At 35.4% G+C, this 18,287-nt stretch overlaps 1 protein-coding gene across 3 annotated transcripts in view; it reads right to left on the reverse strand.

Moving 5' to 3' along the window:
• Positions 1–18,287, reverse strand: part of slc8a3 (solute carrier family 8 member 3) — a 63,705-nt gene that overhangs the window by 12,413 nt on the left and 33,005 nt on the right. For all 3 annotated transcript variants that reach the window (XM_051916469.1, XM_051916468.1, XM_051916470.1), the window contains exon 3: positions 8,769–8,875. In XM_051916469.1, coding sequence (XP_051772429.1) covers positions 8,769–8,875 — 107 coding nt within the window. The remainder of the gene's footprint in view (positions 1–8,768; positions 8,876–18,287) is intronic.

Here is an 18,287-nt window from a genome sequence, read left to right on the forward strand (position 1 = left end):
GTGATGCGGATTTTCCATTGGCTTCAATTACTTTTGTTTATGATGTTGTCTGTCCTCTAACCCTCAGAAAAATCTTTTTGCATTTTTATATTTAAATGTAAATATTATTTGGTGACATTTAAAGGGATAGTTCACCCAAAAAAATGAAAATTATGTCATAATTTATTTACCCTCATGTCGTTCCAAACTTGTATCACTTTCTTTTTTTCCATGGAATATAAAAGAAGATATTATGGGGGAAAAATAACAGATTTTTTTTCATACCATGAAAGTCAATGGGGTCCAACAATAATTAGAGGCTCCATATGACTTTTCCAGATGTCTAAAAATGCCCATTTTAGGTCTAGAATTCACACTTTTAGAAAAAAGATTCTTCATATATTGAGGTTTTTCATGACAGCAGGTATCTTAGCAGGTGAATTAAAACTGATTGCTCAATTTTTATTTTATTTTAAATCATTTTAAAGGGTTAGTTCACCCAAAAATGAAAATTCTGTCATTAATTACTCACCCTCATGTCGTTTCACACCCGTAAGACCTTCGTTCATCTTCGGAACACAAATTAAGATATTTTTGATAAAATCTGATGGCTCGTGAGGCCTGCATTGAGAGCAAGACAATTAACACTTTCAGATGCACAGAAAGCTACTAAAGACGCATTTAAAACAGTTCATGTGACTACAGTGGTTCAACCTTAATGTTATGAAGCGACGAGGATACTTTTTGTGAAATTTCGAAACCCTTATGACGTAACGAAGTCTCGTTTACTGAAATCATTTGATACACGCTCTGAACCACTGATTCGAAACAAAGATTCGTAAAGCTTCGAAGCTTCATGAAGCAGTGTTTTGAAATTGCCCATCACCAGATATTGTTGAATAAAGTCAACAATAAAGTCAATAAAAAGTATTCTCATTTCTTCATAACATTAAGGTTGAACCACTGTAGTCACATGAACTTTTAAATATATCTTTAGTAGCTTTCTGGGTGTTTGAAAGTCTAAATTAACTTGCTCTCAATGCAGGCCTCACAAGCCATCAGATTTTATTAAAAATATCTTAATTTGTGTTCCGAAGATGAACGAAGGTCTTACAGGTGTGAAACAACATGAGGGTGAGTGAAGATTTTTTTAATGAAATCTGAGATCTTTCTGCCCTTCATTGACAGCCTATGTAACTACCACTTTCAAGCCCCAGAAAGGTAGTAAAGACATCACTAAAGTAATCCATGTGACGATGAAAGTGGTGATCTTCATGTGAAGATCTTAATTTGTTTTCCGAAAATGAACAAAGGTCTTATGGGTTTAGAAGGACATGAGGGTGAGTAATTAACTCTTTCTCCGCCAAACACAAAATTTTCCATTATTTATGAGAAAACGCTTCCCTGCCAAACACAGAATTTTCCGGGTTTCCATATATTCACTGTTATACACTCGGGGGCGCTATTACGCATCTTCTGAATGAGTACAAAATCTCCCGAACGAAAACACAGACGAGGGAGACGCAGAAATGAGCAATCTCATATGTAAGCAGATACATATGAAAAATAATGTGATCATCAACAATAAACAGCATATATATGAAAACTGCCTAATGTTACAGAGGGAAATGCTAATCCAGGAAGTGGTATAGAGCTTTGAGGGTATTGATGGAAGCGATCTACTGCATCTGTGCTCTGATAATCGTACTGAATTTGATCCAGATGTAGTGTTTGATTTAAAAAAAAATGTGATTTTCTCATCTTTTTGCTCAAAATGTTGCTTTTTTATGAATCTTACCTACATTCAAGTGTTAATAAAAAAAAAAAAGAATGCTTGAAGCTAGAATGAAATGTATTTTATGTTTAAAAGTAGAAGCTCTGTTCTTTATTTTGATGCATTAGCATGTTAAGATATTCATACAACAAAATATTCTGGGGGCCATGAAAAATTTGTGAAAATTATAAAAAATGCTGGCAGTGGCTGGCAACTTTTTTCAAAAACGCTGGCGGGGGAAGAGTTTTTCATTTTTGGGTGAACTAACCCTTTAAGTCATTGAGGCTTCTTTGGAAGTTTGCCAAGGGATCACTGGACTAAATGATGACAGAATTTTCATTTTTTGGATGAACTATTACTTTAAAACAATGATGTTCTATTTGTTAATGCGTTAGGTATCCTGAATTAACAAAGATTTTTTTATAACATTTATTAATCAATTGTAATCTGACCCACACACATTTACACAAATATGAGCACCAACTAAAGGAATCAATTTCTTTGTCTCTTCATTACTCTTTTTTTTTCGTTGTGTGTGTGTATAATGACTTTAATAGTTCTGTAATCAGTGCTGTAATTTTCTGTTGCTGAGGATGAATGAGATGGCGAACAAACAAGCTTTGATTAAGTGTGTGTGTGTGTGTGCCGAGATGAAAATATCGACCCATAATGAGAAGCTGGATGTGTAAATAAGCCCATAATTTATGCTCGAATGTGTCTGCGAGAAGGGGTGGGGTGGGGGGGTGTCTTGATGCACATTATTAACCTGTAATTTGTGTAGCATCGTCAGCTCTAGGCTTTTCAACACGTCTGTTTCATGACAGCACACACAGAGGTGTCAAACACACAAAGGAATTCATTTAATCTATTCATCACTTTCTCTCTCTCACTGTTCCTTCTTGGAAGCTTCGATTCAACAGTTCAGTGCAAATCTATTGCACATCAGCGCTAGCAACAGCTGATGGTACCCTGGCAACAGACACCAGACTCCAGGCTCTCTCCTCCCTACATTCTGTGAGGTAATGGGATCGTGGGATGTAGGTGTCGATATTCAGGCGAAAACTCCCCTGTCGTCGGCTCATTCACAGCTATTTCCCCATCACACACGTGAATGCAGAGATCGCAACACACACTCACAAACACAGAGTGAGGTGATATTTTAGAGAGCTGTTGGATATTCCATGATAAAAGGATTCTGATGATCTTCTCTTTAAACATACTCATATGGGACATGTGGTAGGGCTGTTGCAGGTTTGGGCTCCACAAGATATTAAATCGCACACAGATGCAGCACAACAGATAGTCTGCTGGTCTCACCTCTCTCTCTCCTCTGTTGTATCACCCCATTTCTCTTTCCTCATGTGTCTGTCATTCCCTCCTCACCAGGCTCAACCCTTTACTGTCTATCTCTCTTCGCCTGTCTCGCTTGTCTCACACCTCTTCTGTCTGTCTTTTTCTCCTCACTTTTCTCACCATCTCTTGTCTGTCTTTCACACTAGTCTCACCGCTCAGTTGTCTCTATCACCTGTCAAAGCCCTGGTGTTAATGTTGTATGAATGACTAGCAAAAATTGTGTTAACAAAAGGTTATTTGTTTGTTTCGTCCTTGGTGTGTATGTTTGTATTGCCAATAAAGACGAGACGAAAAATTGCAATCATGACGAGAATTAAACAAGTTTAATTACAACATGTTGACAAAAATATGAGGAGAAATACAAGAAAACTCTCTTTCTCTCTCTCTATATATAGCTTATTAGGCAAAGTGAAATTCTATCTGTCCATAAAACCTCTTTAAAAATCTGTCTTCATCTATTTCATAACACTTCAGCTTGTGATTCTTATTAAGTGGGGGTCATGCTTCAGGATTCAGTCTCTGACAACCTGACACCTTGTACTTCTGGAGACTCCAGATAGGTTGCAGCTCTGGAAAATGGTGGCACTGGAGACTAAAGGCCACACCAAGAATGATAACTATAACGATAACAATATTAGCATCCACACTAGCGCACAATATTGTTCTGTTTATTCTAAGCGCATTTCATTTTTTTCGTCTGCCACAGTTTTTATCATTCATCAGCAGAAAAAAAGGTTCTGAAAGTGATTCCAACAATATTGTTTTTCTATGCCGCTATCATAATAGTTGTGGTGTGAACTCTGCTATTCTTTTATATTTAGAATGATTTTTAGAGCTATATTTTTATCGTTATCATTATAGTTATTGTCCTTGGTGTTAATGAGACTTAAGAATTAAGTCGAAGAATTAGGTGTGAAACCACCATAAACTCTTTAAAGTGTTTTGCAGTTAACATGCGTCTTTTCTTCTCGACCTGTTTTTTCTGACCCTGCTGACCCAATGAGCATTTTGCGATCCAACGGTCACACCTTAATTTTGCAATTTCCATAGAAATTCTCATGGGCATTTAAATTTTTTTGACATTTCAGAGTTAAATCTCTTTTTTGGCCCATATTACCTATAAAAGAAAACCTGATTAATAATTATGCACATCTGAATATAAGGCGATTTTCACTTCCAGCCCTTGTTAACTTTTATATATTACTCACAAATGAATACATACAAAATTAATAGTAGTTATTAAAATTGATGTAGTTCGGTAATGGTAAAATGTGCTTGGGGAAAAATATGATCAGAATATCAACTGTATGTGTGTATACATATATATATTATATAAATATATATATATATATATACACACACACACACACACATCACAATATATCACAGTCAATAAAGTGATATGCTTATAAATTCATAGTATTTATATGTTTTTTTTAAAGGGTTAGTTCACCTAAAAATTAAAATTCTGTCATTTATTACTCACCGTCATGCCGTTCCACACCTGTAAGACCTTCGTTCATCTTCAGAACACAAATTAAGATAATTTTGATAAAATCCGATGACTCAGTAAGGCCTGCATCGCCAGCAATAACACTCCCTTTTTCAATGCTCAGAAAGCTACTAAAAACGTATTTCAAACACAAGCAGTGTTTTGAAATCACCCATCACTAGATATTGTGGAATAAAGTTGCTATTTTGTTATTTTTGGCGCAAAAAAGTATTCTCGTCGCTTTATAATAATAAGGTTGAATCACTGTAGACACATGAACTGTTTTAAATATGTTTTTAGTAGCTTTATGGGCATTGAAAAAAGGAGTGTTATTGCTGGCGATGCAGGCTTTACTGAGCCATCGGATTTTGTCAAAAATATCTTAACTTGTGTTCCGAAGATGAACGAAGTTCTTATGGGTGTGGAAAGACATGAGGGTGAGTAATTAATGACAGAATTTTCATTTTTGGGTGAACTAATCCTTTAAATGTACTAAATGTTTTGCATTAATTTAGATTTTTTTCATCTACTAAATTTAGAAAAATCAACTAAAATTAAATATGACATAAAATATTGACTAAATTTAAAGGATATTTGTTTGTTTGTTTTCTTTGACAAAAACTACCCACATAGAAGGTGACGTTCTCGTGACCTTGCGCAACGTTGCCTAAAAGTTCTCTAAAGGTGACGAAATTTCTGAACCTTTACAGAAGATGGTAGTGAAAGTGCTGCAGTTCAAGGTTCCTTATATGACTTTATGGGGACATTCCAATTTGGTTAATTTTATGGTCACATAAGAACGTTACAAAGAGGATATTTGGGACATTAACAGAACATTCCCACATGGTCCTCTGTTGGTCATTTAATAACGTTCCCGATATGAGTTTAGGGGGACGTTCTATTTTGGTTATTTTATGGTCGCGCAAGAACGTTACAAAGAGGACATTTGGGAAGTTAACAGAACGTCCTATAGTAATGGGTCCACCAAATAACGTCCCCCAACCCTTAAAAGAACTCCATAGCGTGACCGTCTCGGAACGTTCTGGGAACGTTACTAGACAACGTCTATAACACCAGTGGGGACGTTCTGAGAATGTTCTGGGAACGTAACATTTCTAGCGGGGTATGACTAAAACCAAAAAAAAAAACTTCACAATTCTCACTATTTTTTGTGTTTCTCATCACTCACCTGCCTCTCTCTATCTTTCTCCAGTCTCAGTTTTCCTGCTGTCTACACTTTTTTTCATCACCGTCTCTACCTCCATATTTTTATACGTATCCAGTTGGTGTATAAGAGGGTTCAATGCCAAAGATGTATAAAGCTGAGAATGTTTCTTTACATCCCTCAACATATTTTGCAGCGACAGCACAGGATCAGCAGTTCTAAAGTCATGTTTTGATGTAGGACAAGTGATCTGTCTCCTATTACAGGTTCAGTTTCAAAACCAATCCATTTGATACAATCTTTTGTCTGCATAGAAGACTAATAAAAAAACAATGTGCGTTACTGAATCTACACAGCGAAAATTATACGTGTTTGGAAAGGCATGAAGGTGAATAATTAAAGACAAAATTTTGTTTTCCGCTGAGCAATTCCATCAATCTGACTCACTCACTGAATTATTACAACTGTTCACTGAATCATCAAGGAACAAGAATCATTAGGAGGAATCAGAATCAGAACCACAATCGCTAAATTACAAACAGCACAATATAACATTCATACAATTAACAGAATGCAGTTTCCCATAGAAACAAGAATATTAAAAAAAAACCTCATTAATGGTTGTAAAAACAAATTATAGTCATGAATGCGCATATATATCTGATTTGAGGAACTTTTTCCTTGGGTTTCTCTGTACATCAAAATTAAATCTTATCCAAGTCCATGCTGGCATGAAAATAAAGAAATACCTAATGAATAATTAATAAACTGCTTGTTTACAAGCACACAAGTGAGGAGACAAGCCAACATGTTGTTTTTGTGGGCTTAGGTAAGTTAATAAGTAGGTTGTTTAATGTTGTCCAGGCGAGATGAGAGCTCAAACAGAGAGGACCAGCTGTTCTTCATCTCTCATTCTTTCTGAAGGGTATAATACTGGGACAAGGACACATGCATACATGCAAACACACACACTGTACCGCAGTGCTGCGGTGTGGGTGCTGGTAGCATTGACCACGTCTGCCTGATTTATGGAGAGATATTGAGACACACACTTGACTACTTGATGTGTGTGTGTGTGTTTGCATTCATTTCTCACACTCTTTGAGATCCTGCACTGGCGTTTAAGGTCAATGTTTACTGAAACTCCAAAGGATTGAAAAAGCAACACTGATAGCTAATCCTTCATATAGTCTTCTAAACAACAGTCTCAAGGTATTTTGGGAACTATATAAAAACTGGAAGACAAAGACAGGAACGTTGCCATTTCTAAAGCATTACAAAAACATCATCACAGCATTTCTCGTGTGAGTCGGAGATGAGTCAGTTGGAAAGCCGTGACCCGTGGGTCTTCGTTGGATTCATGTGCTTTCAGTAAAATCCCCTTTAAGGCAAGTCAGTCCACTTGGCGGCCATCTTGGCCATGCCCCTGGGTAGCTACAGTTTTTTCTAGGCAATAGGCATCTTATCAACTTGAATTGGGATATCTCAGAAACTGTTGGCTAAACTTACAGTTTCAATAATGTATAAGAAATAACATCTGACAAATATTGCTTCTTCAGGCAAAATACATTATTTCATGCTGGTCCCTAAAAGACATACACGTTCTAGAGCAAAAGACAAAAAAGGTTATTTTACCATTAAAGGGCTAGTTCACCCAAAAATGAAAATAATGTCATTTATTACTCACCCTCATGGCGTTCCACACCCGTAAGTCCTTCGTTCATCTTCAGAACATAAATTAAGATATTTTTCTTGAAATCCGATGACTCAGTGAGGCCTGCATAGCCAGCAATGACATTTCCGCTCTCAAGATCCATTAATGTACTAAAAACATATTTAAATCAGTTCATGTGAGTACAGTGGTTCAATATTAATATTATAAAGCGACAAGAATATTTTTGGTGCGCCAAAAAAACTAAATGACGACTTATATAGTAATGGCCGATTTCAAAACACTGCATCATTAAGCTTCGGAGCGTTATGAATCTTTTGTGTCGAATCAGTGGTTCGGAGCGCCAAAGTCACGTGATTTCAGCAGTTTGGCGGTTTGACACGCGATCCGAATCATGATTCAACACGCTGATTCATAACGCTCCGAAGCTTAATAAAGCAGTGTTTTGAAATCGGCCATCACTAAATAAGTCGTTTTTTTGTTTTTTTGGTGCACCAAAAATATTCTCGTCGCTTTATAATATTAATATTCAACCACTGTCAATCACATGAACTGATTTAAATATGTTTTTAGTACATTAATGGATCTTGAGAGAGGAAATGTCATTGCTGGCTATGCAGGCCTCACTGAGCCATCGGATTTCAACAAAAATATCTTAATTTGTTTTCTGAAGATTAACGAAGGTCTTACGAGTGTGGAACGGCATGAGGGTGAGTAATTAATGACATTATTTTCATTTTTGGGTGAACTAACTCTTTAAGGCAGTTAGGGTCTTAATTTTTACATAAGCTTTTATATGTAAGCAAGTGAGCTACTTTCTGCACCAAGGCTCCAACATTTTTCCCATTAATTTTCCAACATTAATTTTCATCTCCCCCTTATACTGACTCTGAATCTGCGGGGTTATCCTGGGTGCCCTCTACTGGTAGCATTCATACCGTCAGAAAATTTGCACAATTGTAGTCAAAATCCAGTGACAGCTGATTATATAGACTACCGTTCAAAAGTTTGGAGATGGTAAGATTTTTTGATGTTTTTGAAAGAAGTCTTTTATTTTTTAAAATCTTACTTCCCCCCAAACATTTGAGTACTGATCGTAAATCTCATAAAACAACAAAACGCTTGCTGCTATCAACGAAAACATCATGAAACATGCAGACAGCAGAATAACACATATAAACTCATGGTGATGGTTTTATGCTTTCATGAGCTGATAAAGACCCACTGGATGAATCAAAATGAATTTAGAAATGAATGAATAGATGAAGAGCAAAAAATAAATAAATAAAAAATGGGATGTGGTCTTTCTATGAGTACATTGTGTGTGTTTTACCTTTCTGGAGGCTCATGTCCACCATGCGTGGTTCAGCTAGCTCCAGGTAGAAGTTTTTGTTTTTTTCATACTCCTCATCATCGATGATCTTAACCTGTATGGTTTTACTGAGAGAGAAAAAGAGAGAGAGAAACACAACATAAGGGGTCAGAGATCAAGCAAGGGGTCAGTGGACTGTCCTGAGGTCAGAGGTCAAACACACTGTATCATCTTTCTATGATTCATTCTCCAAGCTGTCATGTACCATCAATCATGTTTGCTGACAAAAAGGTTATCTGCAAGATGGGTTTTAGTTAAAACTCTACACCCTGTTGTTTGTAGCATCACTAAAAATAATAATGTAAGTATTTTAATTACATTTTTCATTGGCAAGGTTGTAATATCGCTATTAGAAATCAAGTAGCTTTTCAGTAGCAAAGTTATTTTACTGATTAAGCTACAGTTAGCTGTAATGTTAACGAACATATTGCATTTTCCCTGACAATATTTCAGCAATCAAGTCTTGTGTCTTTAGAATCATAATTAGCGATGTTCAATTTGCAAATGAATCGCTCTTTTCAGCCTACAAACAACTGAAACAAAACCTGCAAATGCATTCAATCATTGTATAACTTTGAAGAAAGTTCAACAACTTTTTTTATTTTGAAAAAAAGAAGAAAAGATTAGAGGGTATGCGCTGACATCACTTTCCTGCCGGAACACCCCCTCTCAGCTGGACTGAGTGGCAAAAGAGCCTGCTGCATGACTGGATTTAATAGGGGAAACTGCGAAAACGCGAGTTAAAAACAAGAGTAAAACAAACGATTAAACTAAAGGTTGGACTCGATAGTGTTCCTGTTACAACTTATCAAAGATCCAGTAATCCATAGATATTAACATGCAGCCAGGAATCGTGTTTCCAGACATTTATATGTGCCTGATTTCAACGCCGGAGAAATACATAAAGCAAATTTGCCTGTGAACGCTTTATATAAATACAATATAGGTAGGTCTAAATCCTGGTGATCACTTATTTCAATGTTATATATCATCCAGTCCAAAAACTTTTATAGTTTTTGTCATTGTTTATTTAAAAACACCCAATTATGCAGAATATAAGATGGTAAATATTTAATTGATGAGCTGTCAATACAATACATGACAATACAATATATAGAGTATGATTTTAGGGCTGGTCCGAATACAATTTTTTGAGCTTCGAAGCTCGGTAGTAATCAGCACCGAATATTCGAAGCTTAGGCGGGAGGGGGCTGAAGATGTGTAACGAGTAGAAATATGGTGTGGCCCCTTTAAGAACAGCGCGCTCCCGGTTGAACTGTGTCGAACGACTCGAGCAACGCATGTATGCGGGTTATTTCTGTTTTTCTGTAGCTATTTAAAGTTATTTTCTTTATTAAGTAACGCTGTGGACGGCATAACATTTGCGACGGACAGTTACACGTGTTTCATGGGGAATAAAGCGCCAGTTATGAAATGTCAATCGCCTCTGTTAAGTCTGTGTGGTATCAATAACTCAAGCTAAGTGAGCTAACGTATCCCTATTTGCTCCGTAGACAACGCGTTACAGCAGGAATCTCTGTATGTCTGTCTGCCTGTTTGCATTTTGATTATGTGGAGAACACGTTCAGAATTAATAAACTTTTAATAAACTACAGAACAGCGCGAGCCGGAAGCGGAGCGCCTCACGCGGGCAGGGCTAATATGCTCCGAGATATAAAACACAGGTCTGTTAATAGCAATACTTTTAAAAAGGTAGCCTAACATTTTTCTGGCAAACAAATCGCTCCCAAATTTAACAAGCTCATATATTTTGCAGTAGATTCATTTAGACTGATAATAATGGTTAAACGGCTAATATATTTTGTTTCTATAACCCAAAATACGAGCTCATGCAGTTGTGCGCTTCAGACAGAGAAAACTCCAGGTGCAGGGAACACATTAGTAGGCTAAGAAGCAAATATATTTATTAAGTATAACAAGGTTGGGTTCCTTAAACTGTCCATCATATTAAAAACGGCTAGGTTATATAAGATAATTGTTAAAAAGAGTATTGTATTTCGCCAGATTTTATATTGTAAACATTCAAGCGCGAATGAGAACCGTTTCGCGAGGGGGATGCCAGGTGTTCAAAAAAAACAACACGAAATTCGAATCCCAAAACTGAAAATCGAATACCAACCTACCAAACGAATATTCGAATATTCTGGTCCAGCCCTAGATTTTACGCCAAAATTCAACATATTGACAAAATGATAACTGCAAATCCACATTTCTCTGCCTGGAGTCCAGCTGTTTCTGTGAATTTGCAGCAATCCATTTGCTTCTTTTTCTGTAGCTTTCGGCAGTCTGTAAAAATATACCTCAGATTTCTTGTCAAATCTATTTGTATAGTCAATCGCAAAGCTCTTTCCCGTTTTGTGTGTTTTTTGCGGCATTCAAGCTGAAAACCAATGCTGCCACTCAATCTTTTTGCCAATCAATGGGTGTAACCGCAGTCACTCCGACTGACAGTGACGTCAGGTGCCTACCCTCTATACTTATTAAGACAGTAAAGACATTTATAATGTTTTATATTATAATATTAAGCAGCACAACTGTTCCACATTGATAATAATAAGAACTGTTTCTTGAACATAAAATCAGCATATTAGAATGATTTCTGATGGATCATGTGACACTGAAGACTGGAGTAGTGATGCTGAAAATTCAGTTTTGCCATAACAAGAATAAATTACATTTTATAAAATATATTTAAATAAAAAAGTTATTTTAAATTGTAATAATATTTCACAATATTACTGTTTTACTGTATTTTGATCAAATAAATGCAGCCTTGGTGAGCAGAAGGGAAATTTTGCAAACCCAAAACATTCTGAATAATAGCGTATGTACATATATACATGAAAACAGGCAATATCATCTTTGTAGATGTTTTTGGTTCTTCAATAAACATGTATTAGAAGAAATGGTAAGACTTCAATAAAGTCTCATTTGTTAACATTAATGTATTAACTAACAAGAACTAACAATGAGCAATATATATGTTACAGTATTTATTAATCTTTGTTAATGTTAGGTAATAAAAATAAAGTCCTTCATTGTTCATGTTAGTTCACAGTGCATTAACTAATGTTAACAAATACAACTTCTGATTTCAATAATGTATTAGTAAATGTTGAAATTAACATTAACTAAGATAAATAAATGCTGTTAAAGTATTGTTCATCCTTAGTTCATGTTAACTAATTGTAAAGTGTTACCAAACAAATTATATGAAGAATTATAAAAGCATCCCAATGTTGCAAGCTAATTCTCCAAAGGCTAGCTCTCACCTTAGCTTATTTTTTTCTTTCTGAAAAGTAGTTGGTATCTTAGCTAGCTACATAGCTGTAGCCCAACACTGTCAAATTGTTGATCGGCCTACATGACTGTTTATTTAAGGAATCAGTCTCTTAACACCTCTTATTTGTAACATCCATTTCTCTCTCCCTCTGTCACTCTTTCATTGCTAAATTCTCAGCATGTGTGTGTGTATTTATAACTCAGCATGTGATTGATGTTGACCTGGTTTCTCTGTGACTGTGAGTAACACCTGTTTCAGCTGTGTTTCAATGAGAGTTTCTGTGTGTGTGCATGTTTGACCTGTGAACATCCCCCTCCCTCCATTCGGATCAGTTACTCACAGTACAGCTGTCTGCAGACCCACACCTCTTCATCTCTCTCTAATATGTCTTTCAGTCTAACATACTCATGTTCTCATTCCCTTCTGCTCTGCCCTGTTTCCCCTCCATTAGCGGACACATTATACTCAAACGTCCTCTCAGCCTCTCTCACTCACTCTCACACAGCGAAAAGAGAGACAAAACACACACACACACACACACACACACACACACACACACACACACAAAGACTGTGACAGGGCTGCATGTTTGGTCTGTGATCTGATGTAGGTCATTCCTACTGAGCGGTACATTTTCATGTCTCCACCATATATGACTTTAAGGAACAGTAAAATTAGCCATCATTAGCAGTCATTACTCCAGTATTCAGTAGCTGCGTTTACATAAACCCTATTCATTCGGATTGTAAGGGGTGGTTTAAACCTTTTCTGATTCGATCGAGAGGACATGTAAACACTTGACTGGACTGAAAACCGAAACTGGAAAGTAGAAATGGCGTAATGACGTTATGACGCTAGCTGTTGTTGTTGTTGAATGAAGTGTCATAAATGACTGTCGTGCCATTCTAAAATTCTCCTTCCACTCATCGTCTGTGAAGTGGAGCAGGACAACGTCCCATCGGTCCTTTTGTTAAGTCAGCTCTTTAAAACAAAGAAAAGAAGCAATGTAGGAGAATAGTTAGTATGCGCAAACAGCGGGAAACTCTGTATATTCGTGCAGTGTGCACGTCAAAAAAATCAATCCCGATTTGAAGCTTGTGACATATAAACGCGCACATCAACCGATCACTTTATTTAGCATTCATGTAAACACTACAGTCGGATTTATTCGGAAGGTGTCCATGTAAACGTAGCCAGTGTCACATGATCCTCTAAATGCTGATTTGATGCTCTTATTATTATTATCAATGTTGAAAACAGTTGTACTGTGTAATATTTTGTGGAAACCATGATACATTTTTTTCCTGGATTCTGTGATGAATAAAAAGTTCAAGAAAAGCATTTATTTGAAATATAAATATTTTGTAATATTATGAATTCAAAAATGAATGTAAGCTGTTGAAAAGTGACAGTAAAGACTGTCACTTTTCAACAATTTAATTCATTCTTTATTTTATTTTAAAAAAATGTTACTGACCTCAAAAGAGCCATAAAAGTATAATAAAAGATGTCTACCGTATATGACTTATAATCCAAGTAATCTAAAGCTTTACAATAGCTTTTTGTGAGAAAATAATATATCAAAATGTCACAATAAAGTGAACTTGGGGTGAACTTTCACTTTCCATCCTGTTATGCTTTTGTAATATATATATATATATATATATACAGTCAAACCAAAATTTATTCAGACACCTTGAACATTTCATTCATTAATACAGTTTATTCACTATAGTTTAAAAAATGGTAATAAAATATGACAAGATCTCAGAGTTAAACTGTGTCAGAAAAAAATAATCTTAATTATGTCAGATAACACTCAAGCAAAACATGGTCAGGTCAAAATGTCTGAATAATTTTTGGTTCCAAATTGTTATCAATTTTAATGGTAGTCCACTGAATGAAGAATGTTTGGGTATAATATGTCACAGTTTACTTTATTTTCCTATCCTCACTTACATAAATTAACTAAAGTGTCCTGCACCCACTGGTAAAAATATTTCAAAAATATCAAAAATGTCTGAATAATGTTTTGTTTGACTGTATATATATATATATATATATATATATAAAACCAGTGTTGGGTGTTACTTATCCACTAAATTACTTATCCACTGAAAAAGTAAAGTAAGAGATTACTGTTCATTTTTAGGTAATTTAATTACAGTTACTTATAATGTACTTAAATTAGTTCAACAGTTCTGTTTAAATCAATACTGAATTTAAAATCTAAATTTGTCGTCTAAAGGTAAAAGTGAACGCTGCCTTTAAAATCGTTGGCTGTAGTGAGTTGCGCATGAGTTCGCAACTTTGCACCAGTTGGCTGTGTAGTCGCTGTCTGAAGATGTCGGCAGAAGCGAGTGGCTGTTTTGCAGAATGGAAATATTCCAGGTACTTCACTTTTTTGACACAGGTAGGCAAGAACATTACGGTAAATGTAAGCTATGTCCTAAAGAGAAAAAACTGCGCGCGCTCTCTGAGAGACGGTCTTCAGTCAGTGCGCTCTCGACCAAAGTGCACACACATAGCCGCCTCTCGCGAGTGTCAGATTTTCGCGGTTTATTACACATAAACGTTCAAATACACACACAGTTATGTAAAAATGCCCGTCTTGGCGTATATTCGCGTTGGTTATGTGAATGTGAACAGCATGTGTAACAGCATATTGTCTTTAAAACATACTACCATCTACTATTGGCTGTCTGTATTATAAATGATAATCAAACAACAAAAGAAAAGCTTTAATAAGGATTAATATATATTTAACTTATACAGTTATGAGTTATTTTATATTTGACTATTCAATTTCTGTGGTATTTTTACTATTAGACCTACCTGAAAAACATATAGCATTGTTTTATTTGTATCTTTAAATATTTTTTACTGTGGTATGGACTTTGGTATCGAGTATTGTGCACTTCTGTTGGTATCGGTACCGACTACTAGATTTTGGTATCTTGACATCCCTATTTATTACTAAAAATTTTAAGTATTATAGTATGTTTTAATAAAGCTAAAATGTTTTAAAAAGCTATAAAGTCTAAACTATTCCATGTTTGATTCATATTTAAATTATTAGAAGAATTTCCTTTCTATTGTCTATCCGGTCAAGCTTTATAGGTATTTTAATAAGTAATAAGTAATGAGTTGAGTTACTTATTGAGTAATTAAATTACTTTTCAGACAGAGTAATTAGAAAAGTATTTTAAATACAACATTGATGATGTAATTAGTAATTAATTACTTTTTTGAAGTAACTTACCCAACACTGTATATAACTATATATAACTTTACATTTTCACCACTTTTTGTTTTTAGTTTGGTCTAAAAGGTTTATGACATTTATAAAATATAAGAAATTTGGTTTCTGAAGTACCCACTTCTTGTGTATACAGAATGTTCCTAATAAAACAAATAATTACATAATGTATTTTTTTACAATCCAAAATGCCATTCTAAAAATTAAAAAAGCACATTAAATACACAGATTTCTATCATACACCAAGTTTTCTATTAATATAGCTTTCAAAATCCTTCCAAAACAGCCACAATGTAATATTCTTAACAAAAACCTGTCTGGTAATGACATCATTCTGCAGAAAGTGACATCATTTTTGGTGGAAAAACAACCATCAAATGTGGACTTTGTTTTGTGGCATTAGTTGGCTGGTTGTCCTCTCACATTACATCCTTTTTTTTCTTTTTATAAATAAAACTACAGAAATCATTATTATATAAAATGACTAAATATATTAAAATTAAGTTCAAATTGACACTCTCCATGTGTCTTAAAACCGTCACTAGCTCTTTATTTCTATTCTGTTTAATTGCCATTGCCAAAAACCAAGACGTGTGTGTGTGTGTGTGTGTGTGTGTGTGTGTGTGTGTGCGTGTGTGTGCGGTCCTGGTAAACCCTATGTTGTGGGGACATTTTTTCATCCCTATGAGGAAAACAGCTTATAAATCATATTAAATTATGCTTTTTTGAAAATGTAAAAATGCAGAAAGTTTTCTATGAGGGTTGTGTTCAGGGGTAGGGGATAGAATATACAGTTTATACACTATAAAAATCATTATGTCTATGGAAAGTCCCCCCAAAAAAACATGAAAACCCAATGTGTGTGTGTATGTTTGAGTTCACATGCTAGAAGTAAAGGATATACACTAAACAAGATTTATTCCTGTCTAGTGTCTAGTGAAAAAATCCTTACAATGGCTTCTCCACCCGTTCCGAGCTCCAGTGACTCGGCAGATTGCAAATGAATCTAAACATTGCACATGTGCTCAAAATCAGAAAAGACAACATTCCTCCTCTATTCTTTTTCCACTCTGGGAATTAAATGCAATCTTAAGCCGAAACACACTTTCACGCACCACTGCGTTCTGAAATGCGATCTAGGATGACCAGACGTCCCGTTAACCCGAGATAAACCCAGCTTCACAAGGTGTGTCCCGGTGTTCTGATAATTCTCTAAAAAGCAATAACTGCTTCCAAGTTTCAGCTGTCAACAGTCTCTGGCTTTGTTTGCGAATCTCAGTAGAATCACTGCAGAACTGTTTCATTGCCACTGCAAGCTGATTTGCCAATACCTTCATTCTAGAACATCTATCAGCAAATCTGCTTGAAATGTATCAGGTTGCCATAACAACTCCAGGCACTTGCTGCTGCTTCTGCTGCTCCCTGGCATACTACAAAGTACAAGCACTAGAATATTACATGTGGAACTTAAACTTAAAAGGTTCCAATGTTGTTTAAAAATTATTTTATGAATTTAAAACAATAAGCCTAAAGTGTATGTACTATCCCTTTAAGTAAAGAAAGTAAGACGGTTTTAAAAGCTTTTAGAAATGATATCCATCAATTTCTACTCCATCTCCTTTTGCTCCTCGTCATAATCAAAACTAAAAAAAAAGTTTTGATTATGACGAGGTCTCCATTTCATGCAAGATAATTTCAGATTTCAGTTCAAGATAAATCTTTTCATTACTACTGGAGCTGCCAGTTTGCTAAGCTTCAAATGATTATTAAACAGCACAACCTATGCAAAAGCGACAGCCCTTCCGGATATAGGGGAATATAGGGGGCAATTTCGAACAGAGCTTTTGAGTTCAAATTTCCTAATTAATTTATTCGTACAAATCATAACCTCAGACAAATCAGCACACACAGAGATCCTTCCCAGCAGAGTTTAATGCCGTCTCTAATCAAACACACCTGAACTGGCTAATCAAGGATTCAACAAAAATTAAACATTTTGTGTTCAAAAAAACTTCTCAGGTAAGCATATCTGCAGAGAGGGAGAAAGAACAAATGGAAAAAAATTTTTAAAAAATGAGAAAGAACAGTATGGATGAAGGAGAGTGGGAAAAAGTTTTAAAAAGATGACACAATGGCTAGCGTTTACACATAGTTTTTTTTAAACCTAATTTTATGTAAAAATGTAAACTTTTGCCGCTCCAATGAAATGATGAGTCAAAAAGCATGTTTAAATGGCATTTACTATCATTTCCAGTTCATCTGTCACACTAAAATAATGAAAGGTCAAGCTGAGTGCTTGGCATTCTGGGATACAGTATTCCATGCAATGTACTGTGTTTGATATGTGACTGTTTGCATGAAATACCCAGATTAGCCTACCTTTTACAAAATGTGAAGTATACAACCAAATAAAAGTAGTATGCCAGTGCTTTCTCTTTTTTTTTTTTTATTTACAGTCAAGTCGACAAGTCTAAGGGGCCGTTTACACGACACCGTTTTGAACTAGAAATTTACACGACAATGACATTTTAGAGGCCTGAAAACGCAATCTTTTGATAACAGGTTTCAAAGTGCACGTTTTCGAAAACGGTACCTTTATCGTCTCTGTGTAAACTACAAAAAATGTGAATTTGTGAAAATTATGTCATGTGAACGCACATTAGGTGTTCAGTCTATAGACACGTAGTGTTTCTTTATTAAGTGACAACGCCAACTACTGGCCTGGCAGCATAATACAGCATTTTAAGACGTTTTCGCGGATCTATGTGATCATTTTGACAAAAGAAAAAGTGAAAGAAAAACTTTTCCATTTATAGTACATCATTGTCGTGTAAACGTACCCTAAGAAAGTGTATTTGAATGCACAATATTATTCATATTCATATATAATTCATATATTATTCAAGCTAATTGAATT

This window comes from Ctenopharyngodon idella, chromosome 13, assembly GCF_019924925.1.
Source record: "Ctenopharyngodon idella isolate HZGC_01 chromosome 13, HZGC01, whole genome shotgun sequence".
Taxonomy (NCBI): domain Eukaryota; kingdom Metazoa; phylum Chordata; class Actinopteri; order Cypriniformes; family Xenocyprididae; genus Ctenopharyngodon; species Ctenopharyngodon idella.